Here is a 27185-nt window from a genome sequence, read left to right on the forward strand (position 1 = left end):
CATCCTGCCTGGACAGAGGTCCAGGAAGCTGCCCAGCAAACACTCAGGAAAACCCCTGGCGTTCTATGCCACACCCCTCTCAAGGTATCCAACCTCTTCGCACCCTAAAAAGTCTCACCCTCACCCTACTGGCTGCTACCCTCCACACATTTCTTCCTCTCCATTTATTGAGCACCAGTTTCCATCCCTATCTCTAGAAGTGCATTTATTATGCACCTGTTTTCTGGGAGTGTCCGACGATGATCCCTTTGCAGCCACATTGCTTTTTCGGGCTCCAAATTTTGCCTTTCATACTCTCCACTCCCTGGCGTAGCAAGTCACTACAAGCCTCTCTGAGATAGGACTGGTCCCCGGTGAGCCCTGAATGGATCGTACGGCCTAGTGCCGGTCCAGCGTTAACTCTTCAGAACTATCCTTTCTACTCAAGTCTTACTCAAAGTTAAATAAAAGAGAATGAAAGATACTCCGGATTTATTTCCCCCACTGTCTCGTCTCAGTCCCATCCCTGTACCGGCATTTTCCTGCCCTCCCAGTTTTCCTCTGGCATGTTCCGCTGAACGAAAGTATTGGGGGGGCTCCAGTGACACACCCACGAGGGCCTAGAAAGTAAGGGCTATGTAGCGAAGCGAGAAGCAGGATGGGGTACGCAAGCGCAAAAATGCAAAAGGGGAAGCAGCTGCAGGCAGACCAAGGTAGCGGGCACGCGCAGGCGCAGTCCTGGATTGAGGGCTCCGGGGCGGGACACTCCCGTGGCGTCTTCGTTCTTGGGTAGGCGGGATTAGGCGCGTGGTGCCCGCGCCGGCGCCGTTCGCCGGGTGTGACGCATTAATCGTGCGCCACCGCTGCCGGTGGGCCTGGGGCTCACGGGAGGGGAAGAAGAAGGGGGAGGGGGAGGTAGTGGAGGGGGAGGCTAAAGCAAAGCCAGAGGCGGCCGCGGTAGGGCGGCTCGGCTCCGCAGCTCGCGACCAAGGAGCGCTGGAATCTTGAATTGAGGCGGCTGTGCCTGAAGACAGCAGGAGTGGCGGGACCGTCGCCGGAGAGATGAGCCGGGAAGCCTGAGGCTGGAGACGCCCGCCCTCCGGCCCGTTTACCCGGCTTCCCCGCTCCCGGTGAGGACGCTCCTAACCCTCCCCCAGCCCTGCCTACGGCCTTTCCCATTCTGATAACCTCGCTTTCACTTAACTAGGGCCTCCTTGAAGGGTCTTCTTAAGGCCCTTGTGCCCTGAGCCACCCGGTCATGGGTCGGATTCTGTGGGCCCCGGGGAATGAGGCAAAAGGGGGGCTGGGCCAGCTTGGCTCGAACGCCGCAGATCTGCTCCAGCGTCCTGCTTCTGCCTTTGCACCCATTCGGCTTTCTCCGTTTCCTTCAAAATCCTACCCCTTTCATCCAACTCTACCCCCTGAACCATAGCCCTGGTGTTCCCCTTCCTTTCTGAAAGGACTTCAGCATGCATCATGCACCACCCCACCCCCATTCCTCACAGGGTAGTAGAACAGAACTCTCTTCCCCACTAGAACCCGTAGTTTCCCTGTGGTTCATACCTGTGTACTGTTGTGTTCATACCTGTGTACTGTTGTGTTCATACCTGTGTACTGTGTCACAGGAGTTCCTAGCTGAGTCACCTGAGTAAAGATACCACCCTGGTAGGCTCTCAAAAGACACAGATGGAACTATTCAATAGAGTTAGAAAATAATGGGTTCGACTCAGAGAGCTGAGAAATAAGACCACCAAGGCCTACTGCTTAACCTTCTCCAAGATGATGCCAGTCTCTAAAATGACCCTTTGTAGACTGTTGACTGGAAAGACCTGAAATTACGATTTTTGCATTTTTTCCCCCTCTTAGTTTTTGTATGAATACAGAGGTGACATGCTGAGGTAGACATGAGGAGCAGGAGGTAGCATAGTGGTTAGGAATCAGGCTGCTAATCTCACGGTCAGCAGTTTGAAACTACCAGCTGTTCCGCAGGAGAAAGATGAGGCTTTCTGCTCCTGTAAAGATTTACAGCCTCGGAGAGTCGGAACCGACTCCATGCATATTAACAACAACAACCTTTGTTTTACAGGCTGTTGGAAGATGAAAGAGACTATACAGGGGACTGGGTCTTGGGGGCCTGAGCCTCCTGGACCTGGCATAGCCCCACCTTACTCAAGCCCCAGGAGGGAGCGTCTTCGTTGGCCCCCACCCCCCAAGCCTAGACTCAAATCAGGTGGAGGGTTTGGGCCAGATCCTGGGGCAGGGACCACAGTGCCAGCCAGATGCCTCCCTGTCCCTCGGCCCTCCTTTGATGCCTCAGCTAGTGAAGAGGAGGAGGAAGAAGAGGAAGAGGAGGAGGAAGAGGAGGAGGAAGTGGCAGCTTGGAGGCTGCCCCCCAGATGGGGTCAACTGGGAGCATCCCAGCGACCTCGGCCGTCCCGCCTCAACCATCGAAAAACCTGCTCACAGCGCCGCCGTCGAGCTCTGAGAGCCTTCCGGATGCTGTTCTATTCAAAAAGCACCTCACTGACATTCCACTGGAAGCTTTGGGGGCGCCACCGGGGTCGGCGGCGGGCCCTCATGCACACCAAGAACCATCTTTCACCCCAGGAAGGGGGCGCGACACCACAGGCGCCATCCCCCTGTTGTCGTTTTGACTCCCCCCGGGGGCCCCCTCCCCCCCGGCTGGGTTTGTTAGGTGCTCTTATGGCTGAAGATGGGGTGAGGGGGTCTCCACCTGCGCCTACCGGGCCCCACACGGAGGACAGTGGGCTCCCATGGACTCCAAAATCGCCTCTGGATCCTGACTCCGGTAAGATAGGAAAGGGCTTGGGGTCACAGGGAGGGAGGGAGAAGAGCTAAGGGCCGGGAGCAACAGGCTCCTATTACTGTGGTGAGAACTGGTCCTGAGGAGAGTAGGGTGGCAGAGTGAGGAGCCAGGATAGCTATGAGATGTCTTAAGTCCCACTTGGAGCAGAAATTAAGTTTGGGTAAACACAATCCCTAAGCAGATGTCCTGTGACCTAGAACATAGATGAAAAAGGGAATCATTTCTGGTTTTGACATACCAGTCTTGTTCACTTGAAATATCCCTCAACTTCTCTGGAGCTCACCTAATGCCCAATTTTTGTAGTTGTGCATGACTTCCCACTCAGAGCATTTCCCTTTGGGAGAAATCCAGCCAAATGTGTCAGGCCTTTTGGCATTACGTACCTTTGAGTGAGTTCTGGCTCTATAGCAACTCTGGTGGGATTTGAACCACCAACCTTGTAGATAGCAGTCCAATACTTATCCTTCAGCACCACAGCTGGACTCCCTTTACAACATTTAAATATTCAAATATCTATAGAGCTTTTATTATATGCCAGGTATTATACTAGGTGTTAGACATATGGTGATGATAGATATCTCTGATATTTATATCTCAGAATCCTAAGCTTTTGTTGTTTTCTTCTCTGTCCTTTTGCACATGCTTATCTCATGCTTTGACATTTCCATTCATAATGATACTATGCTCCATTCAAAATGATACTGTGCTTCAATTTATAATTTGTGTGCATCATCTGATCCCCATTGTCTCTTGCTATGGGTAAATTTCACATCCGCATCCTTTTCCCGCTGCCCTACAGGCCTCCTGCAGTGTACTCTGCCTAATGGCTTTGGGGGGCCACCAGGGTCAGAAGGGGAGTGCAGTCTGGCACCCCCTGATGCCAGCATCCTCATCAGCAATGTGTGCAGCATCGGGGACCATGTGGCCCAGGAGCTTTTTCAGGGCTCAGATTTGGGCGCTGTGGAAGAGGCAGAGCGGCCTGGGGAGAAAGCTGGCCAGCACAGCCCACTGAGGGAGGAGCATGTGACCTGTGTGCAAAGTAAGGCACCCTAGAGGACCTAGGTTCTTGCCCTCAGCAGACTGCTAGATCAGAGTCTGGAGGCCTCACCCTGTTTCTCTCCCTGTACTCAGGCATCTTGGATGAATTCCTTCAAACTTACGGCAGCCTCATCCCCCTCAGCACTGATGAGGTAGTAGAAAAATTGGAAGACATTTTCCAGCAGGAGTTTTCTACACCTTCCAGGTGAGGTTTCAAAAACAAATGCCCTTCAAAGGGCAGGCTGGGGGAAAGGGAGAGAATGCTGCTGCCTTTTTCCCCATAGGGAGGAACTTGGAGAGGAGGCAGCTCTAGCTGAAGGGGAGGATTTTGCAGGCAAGGTGCCAGGTCTCTGGAAGTGGACTGAGAGAGTCTTTACATGAGATCTTTAAATTCTGTGCATATTTAAGTATTCCTGTGCCTCTTTATGGGGAGTGGACCTTGAGTAGCCCCTTAAAAGAATCCATGACCAAAAAACAATGACTCCATCTAGACTTTTATTCTAGGCAATAGAAGGGACTTCTCTGTACCCCAGATCCCACACCCCCTTATGTGACTCCATCTTTGACCTACTTAGGAAAGGCCTAGTACTGCAGCTGATCCAGTCCTACCAGAGGATGCCAGGCAATGCCATGGTGAGGGGCTTCAGAGTGGCCTATAAGCGGCATGTACTGACCATGGATGACTTGGGGACCTTGTATGGACAGAACTGGCTCAATGACCAGGTGAGAAGAGATGAAAAAACATGCCTAAAAGGGGATTCAGGGAGCAGGGTGTCTGGGGCCCTCTGCATGGGGGAGCCCTGTGCCCATTCTGCACCCTCCATGGCAAGTTGCCTCTGATCTTCTCCCCAGGTGATGAACATGTATGGAGACCTGGTCATGGACACAGTCCCAGAAAAGGTAGGCCCAGCGAGGTACTCCAGTCCCTTTCATGTCTTCCATTTTATATTGCAAGGATCTCTGGTTTGTTTGTTTTGGGGGTGGGAAGTGACAAATGGTAGTTTGTTAAATTCAGAGGTGTAATCTTGGCCCTGAATTTTCAATTCTGTTTTTACCCCTAGTCTTTAGTGTTCTTCACTTATGGCTAACCCCGAGAACGGGTAGAAAGCTATAAGATGAAAACAATTATTTGTCTTGTATTCTAAGTGAATTGGAGTGGAGGTTGTTGAAACTAATCCTTGCAGCTACAATGAAATGAAGTGAACTGGTTAGAGAAGTGAGAGGGAAGGGCATGAGTGGGTGGGATATATAGAGGCAGGGGCTGAGGTCTTTTTAACTCCATCAGCTCTTTTGTGTCATTGGGACAGGTACATTTCTTCAACAGTTTCTTCTACGATAAACTCCGTACCAAGGGTTACGATGGGGTGAAAAGGTGGACCAAAAACGTGAGTTTTGAGTTTATATCTACTTGTGTAATACTTTTGCTTCAAAGAATTGCAGTTCTGTTTTCTGTGAGCTCTTCCCCTGATATTTCAAATAAGTATTAAATGTCTGCCGTGTGCCAGACACTATCCTAGGCATTAAGGACATGGTATTAAACAATGAAAGTTCTTTGTCATATTGCATGAAAATAGAATAACTAGTAGAGTGATGGAGAGGAAGATACTTTGGATTGGGATGTCTAGAACGGCTTCTCTGAGCTGAGACTTGAATGATGAAGAGCCATCCAGGTGCAGATATGCGGGAAGAGTGTTCTAGGCAAAGGGAGCAACAAATACAAGAGGGCTTCAAAACTCTGTGGGAAATGAAATTAAGAGAATGAAATGTTTCCATGAACTTTTGAAGCTCCGTTGTACAAAGATCCAAGGTGAGAAAGATCATGTTTGAGGAACTGAGGACACATGGGGATGGGTTTTGTGGCTTGAGTAGAGTAAGCCTAGGGAGAGTGATACAAAGTAGGGCAGAAATTAGATGATGTACAGCATGTAAGTTAGACTAAGGAGTGTGTATTTTAATCTGCATGTACTGAAGAGTTTGAAACAAGCAGGAAAGTGACTCATGAATTGATAGTAGATTGAAGCAGCGAGAAGAAAGAAAGTAGGCACATGGACTAGGAGAGTAGCACAGTAATCCACATGAAAAACTTGGACCATAGAAATGGTTTTATCTAGGGTAAGTTTTGAGTTTGAACCAATAGGACTTAGATGGGTCAGAGATGGGAAATAAAGACGGGAATTAAGGATGTCATCTAGACTTTTGGTCTAAGTAATGGGGAAGATTGAGGGAGGAGCAAATCTAGTGAGGAAAGTCAAGAGTTCTTTTCTTCCCTAGTTTCCCTGTCCTCCAGTTCACAGGCCAGAAATTTCTACAGTGAGGCAATACCATTGGCTCCATCATCAGCTAAATTTCAGATCTCCAGATTCAAAAGCTATACTCTCAGATATACCTGCTTTTTATAGTAGAGTGGGGGTGGTATCATTGAAAAGAGCCTGGCCTTCTCTATGCTTCCCATTTCTTACTTTGCTATACTGAGCTGCAAATTTCCCATTTGTTAGGCTGAACAGAACTTTCTCGTTAGGATTGTTGTGAGCATTAACTGACTGCCAGGCCTGTGGTGCTGTAGGATAAGCACTGGACTACAAGATCGTTTTGAACCTCAAAGTCAGTGGTTCAAACTCAACAGCAGCTCCTCAGAAACCTTAAATAACATGGGTTTGTTGTTGTTAAGTGCCATCACGTCGGTTCTGACCCATAGCGACCCCGTGTAGAGTTTCTGAGGAGTTGGTGAGCTTGAACTGCCAACCTTGCAGTTCAAAAGGCTTTGCAATCTGGTGCATTAACCCACAGAGCCACACCAGGACTACATATAACATTGGTGGAGAACATCATTTGGTCTGGCCCTGCCAGGGTAACCACAGTTCCAGACATCACATTAGGGGCGAGTTAATTAAATGTTTACCCAAATATAACAGATTAACTTTTATGTTGATAATTTTGTATGGCCGTCAGTAATGTTAAAATTTTGGTAGAAAAAAGGTTCCCCATCCCTGAAATATGGGAGCTCACTCAATAGCATTTAACAGCAACAACAAGAATTATTCTTAGTACACTGTGAATATTAACTAGTTTTATCCTCTAACATATGAAGTAGGTCATTTTACCCTTTTATTGAGGTAATCTACTTAAAAAATTGGTCGTTGAAAACCTTACGAATAGCAGCAGAGCATTGTCTGAGGTAGTGCCAGCAGATGAGCCCCTCAGGTTGGGAGGCATGTAAAATATGACTGGGGAAGAGCTACTTCCTCAAAGTGAAGTCAACTTGAATGGCATGGATGATGTAAAGCTTTCAGGGCCTTCACTTGTTGATGTAGAACTACTCATCAGAAACAACTGCAGACACCCAGTGTTAATTGGAATGTGGAAAGTATGAAGTATGAATCTATTGGAAGTTGTCAAAAAATGAAATAGAATGCATAAAGACCAATAACCTACTACGCATTAGTGTGCTGAAATGGATAGATACTGCCCATTTTGAATTGGACAATCATAATGGTACACTGTACCAGGAAATGGCATTGTAGTCATTATGTTTAAAAAAAAAAAAATTCAATTCAAGCTGTAACCTGTGGTACAGCAGTGTCATCGATAGGATACTATCCACACACCTACAAGGAAGACCAATTATTCAAATATGGTTTAAATCGATGCACCAAGCATAAATGCCAACGGACCTTTTTACCAACTTCTACAATCTGGAATTGACCAAACAGTGATCAAACATGCAGTTAATATGATTAGAATAAGATAATTGGAAGCAAAGAAGAAGGATTGGTTATTGGAAAATAAGGCCTTGGTGATAGAAAAAAATTATAGAATTTTGCAAGATCAGTGACTTATTCATTGAAAATACCCTTTTTTAGCAAAATTTAGGGCCTCACTTGATGGAATACGCAGGAATTGGTTCAGCTATATATAAGCAATGGAGCAGCTCAGTATCAGTCAGAACAAGGCTAGAGATCAACTGCTAAACAGACCATCAATTGCTTGTATGCAAGTTCAAGTTGAAAATTAAAACAAGTTCATGAGAGCCAAAGTAAGACCTTGAGTATACCCTACTGAATTTAGAGATCATCTCAAGAATAGGTTTGATGCATTAACACTAAATGACCAAAGACCATATGAGTCATAAGAGTATGAAACATGAAGAACACAAATGGTCACTGAAAAGACAGGCAAGAAAGAAAAGACCAAAGTGGATGTCAGAGAGACTGAAATGTGCCCTTGAACATAGAGAAGTTAAAGTGAATGGAAGAAATGAAGTAGAAGTGATAAAAGATTTCAGAAGATGACTCAAGACAAAGTAAAATATTATAATGAAGCATTCAAAGACCTGGAGTTACAAAACCAAAAGGGAAGAAAATGCTTGACATTTCTCAAGCTGAAATAACAGGAAAAAATGAAGCCTCGAGTTGCTATATGGATTTTAAGGGTAAAATGGAGTCCTGGTGTGGTGCTGTAGGGTAAGCACTGGACTGTTAACTGCAAGGTCAATGGTTGAAACCCACCAGGTGCTCCTTAGAAACCATATACAGGGTTGCTATGCGTAGGAATTGACTTGATGGCATTAACAACAACATGGGTAAAATAATTGAAGTATTAAAAGAAGATGAATAGAATACAATCACTGTAACAAAAAAATTTGGTCCACATTCAACCATTTCAAGAGGTAGCCATATAATCAAGAACTAATGGTAGCGTAGTGGTTATGAATTGGGCTGCTAGCCTCAAGGTCAGCAGTTCAAAACTACCAGCTGTTCGCGGTGAAAGATGAGGCTTTCTGAAACTCCCATAAAGATTAACAGCCTCAGAAACCCTGTACAGGGTCGCTGTGAGTCGGAACTGACTTCATGGCACATAACCACCACCACCAATGTTGAAGGAAGATGTCCAGACTGCATGGAAGGCACTGGCCAAAAATAAGCCTTCAGGAATTGACAGAATACCACTTGAAATGTTTGACAAAGGAGTGCAACAGGGGGAGTACTCACTGGTCTACAACAAGAAATTTGGAAGACAGCTACCTGGCCAAAACTATAAGAGCATCATATTTGCACCCACTCTAAAGAAAGTTGATCCAATAGAATGTGGAAATTATCAACTGTCACTGTGTCACATGCAAATAAAAATTTTCTGAAGATCATTTAAAAGAGGTTGCAACAGTACATTGTCAGAGAACTGAGAAAGCTGGATTTAGAAGAGGGAGTGAGGGGTATCACTACTGATGTCAGTCAGGTGGATCTTGTTTGAAAGCAGAGACTACCAGAAAGATGTTTCTCTGTGTTTTACTGATTGTGCAACGTCATATAATGTGTGGATAATAATTTGGGGTAATATTATAAAGCATGGGAATTTCAGAACACTTGTCTTCATGGGGAACCTATATGTACACCAAAAAGCAGTTGTTCAAACAGAACAAGGATATGCTGCATGGTTTAAAATCAAAATAGGTGTATGTCTGGGTTGTATCCTGTCACCATACGTATTCAATCTGTATGCTGAGCAAATAATCCGAGGAGCTGGACTGTGTGGCATCAAGATTGGAGGAAGAGTCGTTAACTTGTAATACACAGATACACAACCTGCCTTGCTGAAATTGAAGACTATTTGAAGCATTTATTGATTAACATCAAAGATTACAGCTTTTCAGTTTATATTAACAAATGTTCAATAAGCAACCTTATGATAAATGCAGAAAATATTGAAGTTGTCAAGGTTTTCATTTTACTTGGATTTACAATCGATAACCCACGGAAACAGCAGTCAAGAGATCAAACAACAAATTGCACTGGGCAAATTTGCTGTGAAAGACCTCTAAAGTGTTTTGTGTTTTTTGTTTTTTTGTTTTTTAAAGGCAAGTCTGTCACTTTGAGGACAAAGGTGCGGCTGACCCAAGTCATAGTATTTTCATGTGAAAGCTGTACAATGCATGTGAAAGTTGTACAATGAATATGGAAGATTGAATAATAATTTATACCTTTAAATTACAGTGTTAGCAAAGAATAATATACCATCACTACCAGAAGAACAAGCAAATATGTGTTGGGAGACGTACAGCCAGAATACTCCTTAGAAGCATGTATGGTCAGACTTCATCTCTTGTACTTTGGACCATGTCATTAGGAAGGACTAGTCCCTAGAGAAGAACATCATGCTTAGTAAAGTAGAGAGTCAGTGTGAAAAAGGAAGACCCTCAGTGATAAACAGTAACAGTGGCTGCAGCATAGGGCTCAAGCATAGCAAGGATTGTGAGAATGCCACAGGACCAGGCAGTGTTTTGTTCTGTTGTACACAGGGTCGCTATGAGTCTGAACTGGCTCGGTAACACTAAGAACAACAGTAGAGGAGGAAACTAAGATATGAAAAAGGTTGTTAAGTAGCTTGCCCACAGTTGTAAGCCAGTAAATGAAGGAGCTGGATCTGAAACCAGCAGTTTGAACCTGGGCTTTTATGTACCTGTTATTCTCTTTGCTCACTCTGCTCCAGTAATACAGGCCACCCACATGGGCACTTCTTTCATGTGTGAAAAGTGCCTGGCCCACTGTGGGCTTTCAAGTGTATGTTTTGTTATTACCTCTTCTGTCCTATCCTCCCTTACCCTCAAGAATTTAGCAGATGTTGAGGTCTTGTGTTCTCCCACTCGGCTCCTTTGCCTGCCACTCCATTCCTCTTTAGAACCCTCATGGCTGTAGACAGGATCCCTGTGCAGTCTTACCTGGCTTCTGGCGCTGCCTCCTTAGGTGGACATCTTCAATAAGGAGCTGCTGCTAATCCCCATCCACTTGGAGGTACATTGGTCTCTCATCTCTGTTGACGTGAGGCGGCGCACCATCACCTATTTTGACTCACAGCGTACCCTAAACCGCCGCTGTCCTAAGGTTTGAGGGGGAAGGGGGAAGATGGACAGAACATGGGGAAATGGCCAGGAAGAAGGGTGGGATTTGGGCCTCTGAAGAATGTGACCTGGGCCTTTTACTATGGATAGCATACCCTGGGGTCAGTTGGGAAATGAATGTCACTTTCTCCTTTTCCCCATTCACATAGCATATTGCCAAGTATCTACAGGCGGAGGCAGTGAAGAAAGACCGACTGGATTTCCACCAGGGCTGGAAAGGTTACTTCAAAATGGTGAGTTTCCAGAGAGAAGGGGACAGTGGCCGTGGGGATAGTGGCAGGAGGCAGAAGCTGAGCCATACCTCAGAAGTCTCCAAGTGAAGTGTCTCCCTTCTTTCTCTTCTCTAGAATGTGGCCAGGCAGAATAATGACAGTGACTGTGGCGCCTTTGTGTTACAGGTAAGCAGGTGATTTGGGGACCTTCTCCTCTAGCTCTAGAGTCAGTTTGAAGCAAGGGATGGAAAGCAGATGTTCTGCAGCCCTACTTGTGAAGCAACTTATATGTTAGTTGAATGCAGAAACCCTGATTTCATTGTTCCTCTCCTGCCCTCTGGTCTCTGACCTGGTATAGCTGCCTCACAACCATTTTAAACACTAACTATATCATTTAGCAAGTAAGCTTTAGCTTACATTTAGGTTTAGAGTCCAGATTGGTTTTTTTTGGTTAGCATCTTAACCTATATGATCTTTGCTCCCTTTGTGAAGGGATATTCTCTGAAAGATTATGTGTGATACAACCTATGAAATATGTAGCACAGGCCCTGGCATGGGGCGGGGGGTGCTCAGTAAATGGTTCTCATGGCCTGCTTTGTTAACACCCAGTACTGCAAGCACCTGGCCCTGTCTCAGCCGTTCAGCTTCACCCAGCAGGACATGCCCAAACTTCGGAGACAGATCTACAAGGAGCTGTGTCACTGCAAACTCACTGTGTGAGCCTTGTAACCCAGGCCTCAAGCCCTTTAATGGGCAGGGGGACATGGGAAAACCTTCCTTCCCAAAAAACTCCACTTCCTTTCTTGCCTTCCCTCACCTAATCCCGTTGGTTTTTCATATTTAAATGTTTCAATTGATTTCTGTATTTTTTTTTTTTTTTTTTTCCTTTGAGAAGAATACTTGTTGATTTCTGATGGGCAGTGGATAGCCATGGTAAAGCCCTTTTCCTCCTCCTGTAAGGGAGTGTGGCCTTGAGGCCCAGGTGGGGCAGTCATCCCTCTTCAATGTGTAGGGGGCAGGAATATAAGTGCTGGGGGTAGGGTGGGGGTTGACGGCAAAGGGATTACTGCCTGCCAGATCGTCAAGCTTTTTTTTTTTTATATATATATATATACATATATATATATAAATGCCATGGTCCTGCTCTGGTCAATAAAGGATCCTTTGAAGATACATAAGTGGTGGTCTTCCTTAAGGGGCCTCTAAAAAGTAGTGGATATACTCTGTATCAGGTCTTTTCTACAGCTAGTGGTGTTTGCTAGCCTTTTTTGGGTCCTTAGACTTCAGGGGCTTTCATACAACACTTAAGTTTTCATCACCCAAATGATTCCCCCAGCCAGGGGAGTAGAGGGACCAAAGGAAAGAAATAGGTGTGTCTCAGAAATATGGAAGCTTGAAGTTGTAGAACTGAGACCTGGGGACCTGGGTACTGGGGTGGCCAGGAGCATGACAACTACACAAAGCACCCTTAGCCTAGCAGTTGTTTGTTCCATTCCCATCCCTCTCTGACTAAAGGAATCTTTTAGAACAGGACCTCCTTCTGATAAACACACGTTGGGGCAGTGTCTGATTGGATCTATGCAGAAAGGTTGAACATAAAATTTCGGTTCAGTGGAGACTTGGAGCACAGGAAAAGGGAAGTGGTAATCCCCGGAGCCCGGAAGTCCCTGGAGACAGACCTCGCGCCCCTCCCCCTTGCGTGATAGGGTCTACTAAGCCACATGACTCGGGCACTATTGCCTCCCCACGTGTAAGGGAACAGGGCCCCAAGATGGCTGCCAGGCCTCGAGGCCTGGCTTCTGTATGTCACTTCCGTACCGGCGAGAAAGGCGGGCCCTTCAGCCAATGAGGCCGTAGGGCGGGTCTTCACCTTTACGAGCACCCGAGTTACCCAATGGTAGCTGAGTACTGGCGCGCCTACGCCCTAGCGTCACGCCGAGTTGCTGAGCGCCGGCAGGCGGGGCCGAGGCGGCCAAGCCAATGCGATGGCTGGGGCGGGGTCGGGCGCTCTATAAGTTGTCGATAGGCGGGTCCTCCGCCCTAGTTTCTAAGGATCATGTCTGCGAGTCAGGATCCCCGGTAAGAAATACATTTGCAGGAGCTTGTGGGTACTTAGTGTCGCCACTTTTGGAGCGTACTCCGTGGGGGAGCTGAGGCCCACTTTCCTAGTCCCTCACCCCACCCTCCGGTATTGCGGGGGAAGCCAAGCCGTCTGGGGGTACTGGTGAGGAGATCAGCGGCCAACTCTACCACCTAAGGCCTACTCAAAGGGGAAGGACAGCTTCCTTTTGGGGCCTACTGTGCGAGGTTTGTTAACGAGCCCGGAGCCTTGCCATGCTCGAAGCCTCGGCGCAGTGTAGTGAGACTAGGTCGCGACCTAAGGTGGCCGGAGCCGGCTCGTCCAGTTGCCTCACTGCTGGGAGGAGGGCTCGCGCGCGCTTACTATTCCGGAGGATTCTGACGCTACCACTCGCTACGAGCGGGGGTGCCTGCCTTCTCAAATCTTGTGCCTCAGTGGGTGAAATTTGGGTCGGGGGAAGAGAAACCAGCCTTTCAGTGTGCTGGTTTTCTTGACGGCTAGGACTGAGTCTTAACTCCAAAGAACGGTCGAGTGCGGCACCAGGAACCCACCCTCCCCCGGGCGGGCGAACTCACTTTATCCCACAAGCCCGGGCAATTGGCAAACTGCAGATGGGCAGTTCCACTTAACTTCGGGGGTGAGCGGCCTGAGGTATGGGAGGGCGACGCCATTTCGCGATGGGGGTAGGCACGCTGTGGATTGTTTCGTGGAGGTGGAGAGACGCCACTGGGTGGTCGAGGTAGTGAGCACATGGCTGACTGAGGAGATCCCCTCCCCCAGTCTGCTTCGCTTCTGAGTGTTGTGCAATCTCCCCCTTTGCTCGCCCGGCTGGGGCCTCATTGTGCGCGAGGCCGCCACCGCCCGCGGCCTCCCACATCCGGGCATCGCCAAGAGGAGGGGGACCGGCTGAAGGGAGTGGGGGAGGGCGCGGGCGTAATGACGTGGGTAAGGGGATGTGCTATTCACCAATCTGGGAGGTAAAGGGCGGGACTTCCGGCGCACTGGGGCCGCGGTGGGAGGTGCATGCGCTTGGTCTTTGAGCGGCCAGGCCGGGACACGTGGAGCGAGCGGTAAACACCACATCCGGGCACTGACAGCACGTCGGCGCACACCTTGTAGATTGGGTTTTTAGGGGAGGGGTGCCCCATCGTGTCGTAGGCTCCCTGGCCTGGGTCGTTCCTAGGCCTGGGAAGGGGGCTATAAGTCCGATTTCGTTTACAAGCCTCTGGTAATTGGTAGGAGCTGGGTAAGGGGAATGACGGCTGATAGCACCATGCAGGACCGGTGGCCCGTGAATCTAGCCCAGCTGTAAGGTATTTTGAGCTGGTTCCAACGGGATAAAGTGTATGCTTTAACCAACAGATCCAGAGACAATGGCCCAGATGGGATGGAGCCCGAAGGCGTCATCGAGGTAACACTGGAGCCCTGTTAATCTCTTCCATTCGTTTCTGAGCAAGTGTTCCTGGTTTCTGTAGTGATAGTTAAATAAGCGTAAAGTCAGAACCCACTAGTCAATGGAACTATTTCACTGGGAAGGAAGTTTTAACTGCTGTGGCTTACAGGGAATCTTGGTTGAGTTCCATTTTAATTTGCCTTTGCTCTTGAAGTTGATAGGTGATTTTGTAGACTTATTAAGAACATGATTTTCCTGGAGGGTGGGCTGTTGAACTGGAGCATTGCCCCAACCTTTCACTCAGAAAGCTTTTTAATTTTTTGTTCCCTACAGAGTAACTGGAATGAAATTGTTGACAGCTTCGATGACATGAACCTCTCAGAGTCCCTGCTCCGTGGTATCTATGCCTACGGTTTTGAGAAGCCCTCTGCCATCCAGCAGCGAGCCATTCTTCCTTGTATCAAGGGTAAGAGCCAGCTTTCAGGGCAAATTTTGGATACATCTCAACCTGATTGGTGATGCCCGTGTCATATCTAAGAACAAAGTTGTTAAAAGTGTCATCAAGTCGGTTCTGACCCATAGTGACTGCAGTTTTCAAGGATGGCTAGTGGGTTTGAATCGCTGACCTTGTGACCTGTAAGTCTCTTACAGAGTCAACACCAGAAATAAGGTAGCTCATTGTTTATCCCAACTTAATTCTTGGTCCATGCTGTGAACAAAAGGGATTCCAGAGCTATCTTTCTTATATCAAGGGATTTATCACCCATCTTGTACACGATAAGATAGCATTTTAGGCTGCTTGCTCTTATTTCTGTAGTCACTATTTCTGTTTTATCTAGGTTATGATGTGATCGCTCAAGCCCAATCTGGGACTGGGAAAACTGCCACTTTTGCCATATCAATTCTGCAGCAGATTGAATTAGATCTAAAGGCCACCCAGGCCTTGGTCCTGGCTCCCACTCGAGAATTGGCCCAGCAGGTGAGATGATGGGTTTCCTCACAGTCCTGGGGGTACTGATTTTAGAAATGGGTTAGCATAATCTATATATCAGAGAAGTATTCCAAACCATCACTTTGGAAAGAGGATTGAAGTATAGGGTAGGCAGGACCAGTTGGGGGAGGAAGAGGTGTCCTAATGTCAGGTGAGTTGTTAATTATAAGGCTTTTCCTACCCAAACACGAGTACCATTTCCTCCACCCATTTCCTGAGTCAGTTGGGACAGCTATTGGGTGGAGTCTAGCTGGCCCATCAAGTTCAGTGGCTGATTTATGAAGAAACCCCTGGCTATGGGCAAAGAGACACCTGATTGGTGGTGGTGCTCTTATATCAGTCAGGGGCAGAGCAGACTTGTAGTCCTTTGTTCATCCTAGCTTGATGCCTGGATTGTGGCCAAAGCTGTTTCATGCCTAGGGCACAGAAAATTCTCCTGATCAGCTCAGAAAAGAAGAAAAGTTCTGGCAAAACTCCCATGTATGTTTATAGAGCATGCTTTTGAAGAGTGAACATGCTGTCAAACTGGCTCTGACTCTTAGTGACCTTGTTTGGGGTTACCCAAACTGTACCGTTTACAGGAACAGAAAACCATGTCTTTCATCAAGCAGTTGGTGGGCTTGTACTGCCAGCCATGAGGTTCCCGAGCCAATGCTTATCCTACAGAGCCATAAATAGCGTTTCAGAGGAGCTGCTCATGGGTTCGAGCCACCAACCTTTTGCTTTAGCAGTCCAGTGCTTATCCTAGATCTCCTTCTAGAATGGCAGTAGTGATTGTGTGCCACAGAGTTTGTTCTGTCAACTGATAGTAACCCTGTATGTAAGGTTTCTTAGGCTGTAAATCTACAGAAACAGAAATTGTCTTTTTTCTGCATACTGGCTAGCAACCCACTTTGTAATATACTATAATCAGATTTGTGTTCAGATCATTACCTTAGGTTTATAGGGAAGCGTGAGAAACATTTACGAGAGTACCCAGCACTCTCGTGGCTAATACAAGCACTTGTCTGGGTTCAGATACAGAAGGTGGTGATGGCATTAGGAGATTACATGGGCGCCTCCTGCCATGCCTGCATTGGGGGCACCAATGTGCGAGCTGAAGTGCAGAAGCTACAGATGGAGGCTCCTCATATTATCGTGGGCACCCCAGGCCGTGTGTTTGATATGCTTAATCGAAGATACCTGTGTGAGTACCACTTTCCTCACTTCCCCAATTCCACAACTGTTAACCTTCCTCTGAAAGTGCTGCTCTGTGATGAACCCCCATGCGTGTCATCTGAGCCTGGTTTTCCTGTTGTCTCAGCCCTGGAAGTGTTCTACTTCCATGGCTGTTGTCAGACTCGGCAGGAGTTTGGGCAAAGGATCAATTTTTACATTCTGAGAGCAGACTACCTGTCCCTTTCTTGTCTTTATCAGTAATATATTTTATATAAATTTATTTCCATTAGCTCCCAAATACATCAAGATGTTTGTACTTGATGAAGCTGATGAAATGTTAAGTCGTGGATTCAAGGACCAGATCTACGACATATTCCAAAAACTCAACAGCAACACCCAGGTGAGCTACTTATGTAGCTGTTTCCTGTGTAGAATGCTGTATGGCTGGTAAAGAAAAGGGTAATAGAAAAAATTAAAAGTCTGAAGTGCTTAGTCCCTCAAGTGCACTGATTTGTTTTGGGTGTTACTAAAAAAAATATAAAGTTGACTCCAGAATGCCTATGGGGCAGTTATACTCTGATTTAGGATTGCTGGGTTGAATCTACTTGGCAGCACACAACAGGGAGAAGCGAGCAGGCATCTTGGACTGTGTCCTACCCCAGACCAAAGGTGATTTTTTTTCTCCCTAATAGGTAGTTTTGCTGTCAGCTACAATGCCTTCTGATGTACTTGAGGTGACCAAGAAGTTCATGAGGGACCCCATTCGGATTCTTGTCAAGAAGGAAGAATTGACCCTGGAGGGTATCCGTCAATTCTACATCAATGTGGAACGCGAGGTGGGGCCCAGTGCAGGAGGCGGTCCTGGTGTTGCCTTGTTGGCTATAGCCCCTGACTGATTTTTTTTTTTTTCCCCTCCTCTCCCCTTCCCCCCCAGGAGTGGAAGTTGGATACACTATGTGATTTGTATGAAACCTTGACCATCACCCAGGCAGTCATCTTCATTAACACCCGGAGGAAGGTTGATTGGCTCACTGAGAAGATGCATGCCCGAGATTTCACTGTTTCAGCCATGGTGCGTCTTCCTATGTGTCCCAGCGTCTCGCTTATGTGGTTTTCCCAGAATTTGTGTGCCTACCTACTACATTCTTTTATTCTAGCATGGAGATATGGACCAAAAGGAACGAGATGTGATCATGAGGGAGTTCCGTTCTGGTTCTAGCAGAGTACTGATTACCACTGACCTACTGGTGAGTAGAGAGGAATTGCAAAGACTAGGAAGGAAGAAGGGAGAATCCAAGGTGATTCCCTCTTCCATGGGGCCAACTATTGCCCCTCTCAGGAAAGTAGCAACTTGGAATAAAAATTGGGCATGCCTAAGACCTTCTAGGGAGAAGGGGATGTTTTTCCTTTTGCCTTCCTTTGGCTGCCTACATAGGTATACCAAAGTTTTTTCAGGGTAGGTTGACCGTTGTTCACTCATATGCTGAAATTTTTCTTCCTTGATTTAGGCCAGAGGCATTGATGTACAGCAAGTTTCGTTAGTCATCAACTATGACCTACCTACCAACCGGGAAAACTATATACACAGGCAAGTGTAGTTCTGGAGTACTCATTTAATTAATCCCTCATCTGCCCAATTTTCCCTGAGCCCATCCTCTACTGTTTATATGCTGAGTTGTCTTCATTAACTTCCAGAATTGGTCGTGGTGGACGTTTTGGCCGTAAGGGTGTGGCTATTAACATGGTGACAGAAGAAGATAAGAGGACTCTTCGAGACATTGAGACCTTCTACAACACCTCCATTGAGGAGATGCCCCTCAATGTTGCTGACCTCATTTGAGAGGGGCTTTCTATCCTGCTACCTAGCCCTGACCAGGGTTCAATCCTGGGGGGGTTGAGGAGCGAGCAGCAGGAGGGGGGAGGGAAGAGGGAGCCCAGGGATGGACATCTTGTCATTTTTTTTTTTTTTTTTTTTCCTTTGAATAAATGTCACTTTTTGAGGCAAAAGAAGGAACCGTGAACATTTTAGACACCCTTTTCTTTGGGGTAGGCTCTTGCCCCAGGCGCCGTCTCTTCTCCCAAAGAAACACTAATCCATTTCCCTAACCTAGTCAACCGCCAGCCCAGAGGCTCCCCGCCCCAGCCAAATTCTTCTGAAGATGATTCAAGGGGCTGTGTTATTCAATCCCATTTGCTGGACCAAATCTGGAGGGAGAACCCTTGAGTGAGGTGGCCCAGGGTATTCCTAGGTGGGGGGAGCAGGGGAGAGAAAATGGTAGCCATTTTTACGTTGTTTTGTATAGTATTTATTGATTCAGGAAACAAACACAAAATTCTGAATAAAAAGTCTTGGAAACTGCCTGTTTGGGCTTCTCATTTATTATCTCCCCTTCCCTCAGCCACCTGCTACTGGGTACATCTTAGTACATCCTTCACCAGGTAGTAGCTACCGTTATACTGTTGCTTTTTGCTATCTGAGGTTGATAAGTATATTTTTTTCCTTGTTAAGTGCCATCAAGTTGGGTATGACTCAGAGCAACCCTGTGTGTATAGGGTTTCCTAGGAGCTGCTGGTGAGCTTGAACGGCTGACCTTGGGAGTCCAGTGCATTATCCTGTAGCACCTGGACCAGCCCAATGTTCACTAAGATACAGTGGTAACATGTAAGGGATTAGTTGAACACATCTAAGGAAGTGATGGAAAATCAGTTTAAGGGGAAGAGTGGTTGTATTATCCCTTATTGGAGAGATTTTTGGGAAGGGGCTGCTGCTCAATTGACAAGCTCTGTACTACTGAGCCAGGTTTTCTAAGGAAAGCCTGGGTTCCCAAGTACAGACTGTCTAAGACCTTTTACTTTCTGAATATATAATAGCTGTCCTGGTAACACCTCCCATTTATTTAAGGGCCAATTCCATAGCTTATGAAAACTTTGTGACTAAGATGTTGGTGACTGGAGCTGAGGTGCCTGAGTCAGGTTTGGGGGTTGGTATTTTCGAAGTTTACAGGAAGTAAGAGTTTCACTTCCGCCTTTTCCCAAAGAAGGCAGAGGGAACAGGGTTAACTGAGCACTACTACTGGCAGAAGTTAGTTGGACTTTGGGTGAGGTGCTGTCATGAAGCTGGCTGTGTTTTTCTCTGGGGCCTTGTTGGGGCTACTAAAAGGTAAGAGAGGTGTCTGAAGGGAAGGAACTCGGAAGGGATTTGTACCTGGTTAGCTAATCAGCTTATCTCCTAAAAGCCACAGGGGCAAAGGATGACTGTCCTCATAAAAAATCGGCCACTCTACTGCCGTCCTTCACGGTAACTCCTACAGCTACAGAAAGCACAGTAAGCCCTGGACCAACCAGCCACAGCACAACCAAAAGCCAGGATACTACCACTCTTATAACAACTACCACAGGTACTACCAGCCCTGGATCTACAACTGCAACTCACAATCCTGCCACGACGACTCATGGAAATGCCACAGTTCATCCAACAAGTAATAGCACTGCTACCAGCCCAAGGATCACCACTGCTCCCCACCCAGGACCACCACCACCCTCTCCAAGCCCTAGCCCAGGCTCCAAGGAAGCTATAGGAAACTACACATGGCTTAATGGCTCCCAGCCCTGTGTCCGGCTCCAAGCCCAGATTCAATTTCGAGTTCTCTACCCAACCCAGGATGGAGGAAAGGTAAAGTTTGACCTTGGTTGGGGGTGTGAGAGACAGGAGGCAAGTCTTGCTATGGTTCAGAAGAAGAGTAAAGAAGGAACAAAAATGGGGTAAGGGTGAAGGAATAGGGAACTGTGAATACCATGGCTGTAGAGCCTCATGACATTCATCTTTTAACTTCTGCAGATGTGGGGCATCTCAACACTGAACCCCAACAAAACCAAGGCCCAGGGGAGCTGTGAAGGTGCCTATCCCCATTTGCTTCTCTCATTCCCCTATGGACAGCTTAGCTTTGCCTTCAAGCAGGTAAAACATCCTAACTACACCCTTATCTCTGACTGACTCTCCCAAGCAGCCCTCCCTGCCATCCCTTTCTGTGTTCCTTATAATGTGGACATGGATGCCACTGCTGCTTTCCTGAGCCTTCCTGTCCCCTCCCCAGGACTCGGTACAGAGTGTTGTCTACCTGAACTACTTGGCTGTGGAGTATAATGTATCATTCCCCAAGGCAGCAAGTAAGTCACCCTGCTTGCTTCCCTTTCTCATGGCTAGCACAAGCTGTTTAGGCTCCTAAGGGACCTAAGATGGAGTAGAGGGAGGGAGATCTGGACCTGACCCTTTCTTACACTTTCAGAGTGGACATTCTCAGCTCAGAATTCAACTCTTAAAGATCTCCAAACTCCACTGGGCAAAAGCTTTAACTGCAGAAATACAAGCATCATTCTTTCACCAACTTTCCACCTTGACCTGCTCTCCGTGAAACTACAGGCTGTTGGTCTGTTGTCCACAGGAGCCTTTGGACCAAGTAAGATCTATTCCTTCCCTCCTAGAACTCTGCACTTGAAAGCCCCTTCTCCTGGCCCATAAGACCAGTTACCTTTACCCTTGTTTCCTTCTCTGAGGCTCAGCATTGCTATAGAGCATTTGCCCTTCCCTCCACTATAGCGGGCTCTGCCCATTTTTCCCTTTTACTTACTGTTCTTGAGTCATCTCAAAGTGTTCTGATGCAATGGGTTAAGAACTGGGCTGTTAATCAAAAGATCAGCAGTTCAAACCCACCAGCCACTTCTCGGGAGAAACGAGCTCCAGATTTAGTTTCAAATCCTTTGGAGCAGAGCACTATTATGTATAGGACTATGAGTCAGAATCCTTTCAACAGCAGTGGGTTGAGTCATCTCGGTATGCTCAGCAACATCAGGCCTCCACTTCCCAGTTCCCTACCTCCTCACATTCCTTCCCTCCGCCCTTTATCCCAGACACCATCACTGCAATGCTTCTTTGCCCTTATCTTTCTGCTAGGTTTCTCTTGTGACAGTGACCAGATGTTTTTGCTGCCTCTCATCATTGGGTTGGTACTCCTTGGCCTCCTCGCCCTGGTGCTTGTTGCCTTCTGCATCGGCCGGAACCGCTCATCCACATACCAGCCCCTCTGAGCATGTCTCAACCCTCATATTTCCTCGCCATACAACCATACAGGTGGCTGAAAGAATCATTTTCCTTCCTTCTGGTCTTGAGCATAATATCATACAACCAGATGGGGTATGGGGATATTTATTAAATACAACAAATTTCTTCTTCCCCACCCTGAATAGGAGAGTTGTAAAACCTACTCAAATATTTGTCCTTGGTTTCCCTGTCCTGCCAGAATTAAAAGCTATGAGTTTATTGTCTCTTGTTTCTTTCTGTACTTTTCATGGTTGAGTCCGGAAGCCAGGAACCACTGATGAGGAGGGATGAAAATGGCAATGACCCAGTTCAATTCCCTCATGGGTCTGGCACATGTCTCTCCCTTCCTCTTCTGGAGCTACTCCTCAGTTTGACCTCACCAGTACAGTGGAGGCAACCTTCCAGATTCTCAATGTAGTAGCAAAAAGGGGCTGCAGGCAGCAATAAGCATGGATAGGAAGGCTATCGCTGTGTGGTATCTTTTTCAAAAGTAGCACCAGTAGCCCCTGAGCTACTGGAATGCTGTTGACTGTGTCCAGGGCTGGCTGAACAGTCTGACTAAAATCATTGCTGCCCCTGGTCCTATCCCACCTGCAAAGTGTCATCAACTAACGGAGCCATGCACTCTCTTGGCCTCAGTGTGCTTGGGAACAGCATGCTCTTAGCCTGGACCACCCATTAAGTCTGTCTCTCAAGTCTGGAGGAGGGAAGATGGCACCTTGCGACAATCGATTGTCCGTCAGGGACGTTTCTAGGAAGGGCCTTCCAGACTGCCACAGTTCGCTCGTGGTAGGAACGCCACCACACTCTGTAACAAACATCCTTATGACCTTGCAGACTGAGGAGCTAGACAATCACACCGGGCACTCAGCTGCCACAGCAGGAAGGCCAAGCAGGCACTGGACTTTTCCTTGAGTCCTTTCTATGCACGTGGTCCCAAAAAAATGCTTGCGCATGCTTTGACCCACAGGCGGCGCCCTAGGGGTGGCGGGATAGGGACTGAACTCCGAAAATAGGTCCTCACCAGGACCTCTCAGGGATGCTGCCAGCACTGGACATAGGGTGGTGACTCAAGGACTGAGTCTAGCAGGGGACCTGGGGGACTGGAAAAGCTGTTCTTCCCGGAAGCTAGGCTTCCCTGCCCCTTGTCTTCTGCATGACTGTCTCGGTCCCCGTAGTTGCTGGCGCACCCATACTCCAAGGCCTGGGCGAACCAAAGGAGGGAGAAGCGAAGGGCCTGGGCGAACCAGAGGAGGGAGAAGCGAAGGGCCCTGCGCGCAGCCCGGCGTCTATGGAGGGCTGCCCGACGCCGACTGTCCTGTTCTCGCCGATGTCGTCCCCTCTGGAGACGCTGAGAGAACAGGAGACAAAGAGCTACAACACCCCCATCCAACGCCATTTTAGCGATTACATGTTCCTTCTCTCAATTTCAAACAATATAAAGTTGAGAGGGAGAAAACAAGATGGCGCCGTACAGAAGACCGGTGAAAGGCTAAGGGGATAAATTTTACTTGGAAACTGGAAGCGGAAACAAAGGCACGAAAGGTGTAACTGCGCAGGCGTACAGCTTTGGTACTAGTAGGGTGCGTACAAAACAAAGTATTTTACACTACTGAAAGCAGGTGGTGTACGAAAGGCGAGATGGGGGGGGCGGTCCAGCTAAGTCGCGGGAAAAGGGATAAGAGGCGTGTCTAGAACGCGCATGCGCAATGTAAGTCAATGGTGGTTTGAAGAGATGGGCGGAAGCAAGCTTTGCAATATGGCGGCCGAGGTGGATGGGCCGCTGAAACGCGTTCTGGTGCCGATTCTTCTACCTGAAAGATGCTACGACCAACTTTTTATCCAGTGGGACTTGCTTCACAGTAAGTGTTATTTAGCATCAGATCAAAGTTCTGCTCGAGCGACCTTGAACTATAAACGGGGGAATGACTAGGGACCAAGTGACGGAGAGCAGCTGCTGCTACACCATTCTGGGCGGAAGTCGCTTCCAAGAGCGGCGGAAGTGTATAGGACTCCACCAAAGGAGGACGCCATATTTGGGGTAGAGGAGGAGTCACCAAGGGAATTTTTTGTGAAGACTGTATTCCTCTTACTGTCATTTAGGCACAAAGAAAGACGAAAAGACTCCAGTTTAAAAAAAAAAAAAAAAAAACTGTGATCAAATCATTCCAACCTTTGATAAGTCGCTAAACTTTAGGGAGCAATATTAGATTTAATTCAAAACGTTGGTGAATCAAACCTTAAACGGCACTGCCGAAGGCTCTAGCTACTGCGATCGGATTTCTACCAATCTCTTCATTTGGTCTAATTTTGTAATAACGTGCCTTACACTTTATATCTGGGAGGCAACTTAACTGGAGGGTCCCCTGCAAACATCGTTCCCTTTGGGAAGTCTTTTTAGTCTACCCTTGTCACATCCTGGTGCCTATGCTGGTGGGCTGGTGAACGGGACACTTTATGGCCTGTTGTGACATTCTAAGTATTGGACGTGGAAAGGTCGAGTTAAATCCTTTTAATAGGAGCCTGAGACAGGCTTCTTGTTAAGGGTTTCCAACGAGCGATGGGTGAATTTGAACTGCCGACTTTGTGGTTCAAACCGACCTTTCGGCCCAGTGCTTTTATCATCCCACAGCGCCACAGAGTCTGGGATTTAGCAGTAAGTGATACATAGAGCTGCCCTTGGAAAGAGAAGAAATGTAAAATGGACCACCTAGCTACTCAGAGAAGGGAAATGAAAGCATGCACAAAGTGATGCAAACTGTTAGGTTGGAGGTTTGAACAGATGTAGCAGTGCAGAGAAAGGTCTGTGAAGACATTTGGGTGGTGGTTATGTGCCGTGGAGTCACAGCGACCCTCTACAGGGTTTCCTAGCTTCATTTTTCTCCCGTGGAACAGCTGGTAGTTTCGAACCACAACGCTACCAGAGCTCCTTGTCACTAAGTTTGTTGTTAAGTACGGTGGAGACGGTTCCGACTCATGTGACCCTGCACAGGGTTTCCGAGGCTGTAAATCTTTATGAGAGCAGAACGCCTCATCTTTCTCCCGCGGAACAGAGCTCCTTTTTCTATGTTTAGGATCATAATAATCTACAAATAGAGAGTTTTACTTCTTAGCCAATTTGATGTCTTTAACTTTCCTTTCTTGCCTCATAGATCTGTCTAAGACTTCCTACACAATATTGAATAGGAGTGGTGACAAAGGGCATCCTTGTCTGGTTCCTGTTTGCAAGGGGATTCCTATCCATTTCTCAATAAGTTTTGTTGTTAAGTGCCGTCGAGTTGGTGCCAACCCATAGCGACCCTATATAGGGTTTCCGAGGAGCGACTTGTGAGCTTGAACTGCCAACCTTGTAGTTCAAATGGCTTTGCAGTTGTTTGAATTGCATTTATCCACAGCACCACAAGGAGCCATCAAATCAGTTCTGACTCATGCACAACAGAATGAAACACTGCCTGGTCCTGTGTCAACCTCACAATCCTTAAGCTTGAGCCCATTGCTGGTGCTAGGATGCCAGTCCATCTTGTTTTGGGTCTTCCTCTTTTTCACTGACCCTCCATTTTACCAAGGGTCCCTTTACCTTAAAGATTACATATAACTAGGAAACCCTATGAAGCTAAGCTGTTCTCTGTAACACATGAGCTAGAATCTTAATGGCAACAGGTTTTGGTTTTTATTATTCCCTTAGGGATAGCTCAGATTTATTCAAGGGATTATTGGAATTCTTAGAAGTCAGATTGAGTAGTTTAGATGTTATTCTATAGGAAATGAAGGGTTACTTGAGAGGAGAAGCATGATTTAAAAATGGTTTAGAAAATGAGATGCTTTTAAGCTGCTTGCCCTCCCTGAGATGGCTTAGTGGCTCTGTGTGGGTGTGTCAGGCCTCAGGGAAGGGTGGCCAGCCATAGTACTTAAAACCTATACCCCTGGGCTGCCTCCTGAAGGCCTCCTCCCGGTTTACCTTTTTCTTTTCAGTCCCCTGCCTCAAGATCCTTCTCAGCAAAGGCCTGGGGCTAGGCATAGTGTCTGGGTCACTTCTGGGTATGTATTTTATCTTCTTCTCCTGCTATAGGAATGGAACTTGGGTGCCAAGAGGTCGTAAACTGGATGGTGGGTTATTTAGCTGGAAGTGGGATTATCATGCTCCCCAGTCAGGATTGTAGGTTGTGTTGGGACTGTCTACCAATGAAGGGAAGCACCTCAACCCTTCCCTTGCCCTATTTTCCCCAGTAAAGCTTCCCCAGGTGTTTAAAATCCTGGGAGCCAAGAGCGCTGAAGGATTGAGTCTTCAGTCAGTTTTGCTGGAGCTAGTGGCCTTGACTGGGACCATGGTCTACAGCATCACCAACAACTTCCCCTTCAGGTGAGAGGCCAACCCATTGTCCCCAAGGGTAAGTAAATGCCCATAATTCTAGCAAGAGAGTGAGGGACTGAAAAGAGTTGGAAAGTTCAAGTCCTTCTAGAACTCTAGTCATTGGGAATTATTTCCTGTGGAAGCAATGAGAGGTCAGCATCCCAAGAATGTCCAGAATACAGAATTAGTCAGTAGGTGGGAGCTGCTGGAAGACAGGTGAGGAATCAGCAGGGCTGTGGAGGACAAGAGAGGCTCTTCTTGCCCCTTTCCAGGCCCACTTTTCTCCCAATCCTTGACCCTGCAGCTCTTGGGGTGAAGCCCTGTTCCTGATGTTCCAGACGATCACCATCTGCTTCCTGGTTCTGCACTACAGTGGACAGACTGTGAAAGGTGCTGAGATTTACCAGGAATTCAGGCCTGGGGAAGCTGAGAAGTGGAGTTTGAGAGGTTGATGAGATTCCTTATCTCCCTGACCCCTCCCCTAGGTGTTGCATTCCTAGTCAGCTATGCCTTGATTCTTTTGGTGCTACTCTCACCATTGACACCCCTGGCTGTGGTCACCCTGCTCCAGGCCTCTAATGTGCCTGCTGTGGTGGTGGGGAGGGTGAGTAATGAGGGTAAGGGAAGGAACTAGGGGTGGGGGTGTATGGCTTAGGTGAATGAACAATGAAAAAATGTAAATTCAGATAAAGAAATCAAGGGTCTTGATTCCACCCATAGCTGCTCCAGGCAGCCACCAACTACCACAATGGGCACACAGGCCAACTCTCAGCCATCACAGTCTTTCTGCTATTTGGGGGCTCTCTGGCCCGGATCTTCACTTCTATTCAGGTAAGTGTACATCATCTCTCTAGAGGACACTGGGACTCCGTGGCAATGTTTAGGAGTGACCTTAGCTCTGTCCTTTACACCCAGGAAACTGGAGACCCCCTCATGGCTGGAACCTTTGTGGTTTCCTCCCTCTGCAATGGCCTCATCACAGCCCAGCTCCTGTACTACTGGAATGCAAAGCCTCCCCACAAGCAGAAAAAGGAACAGTAGGGCTCAGAGTCCTCCTAGTCATCCAGCCAGCCCTCTCCCAAATCGCAAACCAGAGTCAGCTCTGCTGGGGGGTTGACAGTTTTAGATGAAATGTTCCCCCCTCCTTCATCACCACACACAGGGTG

At 47.4% G+C, this 27185-nt stretch overlaps 4 protein-coding genes across 4 annotated transcripts; all 4 read left to right on the forward strand.

Annotated features, from left to right (window-relative positions):
• The first annotated feature begins 880 nt into the window (after nt 1–880).
• Nucleotides 881–12122, forward strand: SENP3 (SUMO1/sentrin/SMT3 specific peptidase 3). Its single transcript, XM_006863380.1, has 11 exons — nt 881–1109; nt 2066–2788; nt 3606–3845; nt 3938–4049; nt 4420–4567; nt 4697–4744; nt 5152–5229; nt 10582–10719; nt 10886–10969; nt 11084–11134; nt 11558–12122. The coding sequence occupies exons 2-11, from the start codon at nt 2077–2079 to the stop codon at nt 11666–11668; spliced, it is 1722 nt and encodes a 573-aa protein (XP_006863442.1). The 5' UTR covers nt 881–1109; nt 2066–2076; the 3' UTR covers nt 11669–12122.
• A 750-nt stretch (nt 12123–12872) lies between these two features.
• EIF4A1 (eukaryotic translation initiation factor 4A1) lies at nt 12873–18931 on the forward strand. The gene is made up of 11 exons (XM_006863381.1): nt 12873–13027; nt 14391–14439; nt 14755–14887; nt 15261–15400; nt 16430–16598; nt 16861–16970; nt 17263–17406; nt 17505–17642; nt 17728–17817; nt 18079–18158; nt 18266–18931. The coding sequence occupies exons 1-11, from the start codon at nt 13005–13007 to the stop codon at nt 18408–18410; spliced, it is 1221 nt and encodes a 406-aa protein (XP_006863443.1). The 5' UTR covers nt 12873–13004; the 3' UTR covers nt 18411–18931.
• Nucleotides 18932–19681: 750 nt separating this feature from the next.
• Nucleotides 19682–21655, forward strand: CD68 (CD68 molecule). The gene is made up of 6 exons (XM_006863382.1): nt 19682–19730; nt 19807–20243; nt 20409–20528; nt 20665–20737; nt 20857–21027; nt 21522–21655. The coding sequence occupies exons 1-6, from the start codon at nt 19682–19684 to the stop codon at nt 21653–21655; spliced, it is 984 nt and encodes a 327-aa protein (XP_006863444.1).
• Nucleotides 21656–23406: 1751 nt separating this feature from the next.
• MPDU1 (mannose-P-dolichol utilization defect 1) lies at nt 23407–27060 on the forward strand. The gene is made up of 7 exons (XM_006863383.1): nt 23407–23530; nt 25641–25706; nt 25896–26028; nt 26324–26409; nt 26505–26623; nt 26740–26850; nt 26935–27060. Exons 1-7 carry the CDS (start codon nt 23428–23430, stop codon nt 27058–27060), a joined length of 744 nt encoding a protein of 247 aa, XP_006863445.1. The 5' UTR covers nt 23407–23427.
• Nucleotides 27061–27185: the final 125 nt, after the last annotated feature.

This window comes from Chrysochloris asiatica, unplaced genomic scaffold (assembly GCF_000296735.1).
Source record: "Chrysochloris asiatica unplaced genomic scaffold, ChrAsi1.0 scaffold00054, whole genome shotgun sequence".
NCBI lineage: Eukaryota > Metazoa > Chordata > Mammalia > Afrosoricida > Chrysochloridae > Chrysochloris > Chrysochloris asiatica.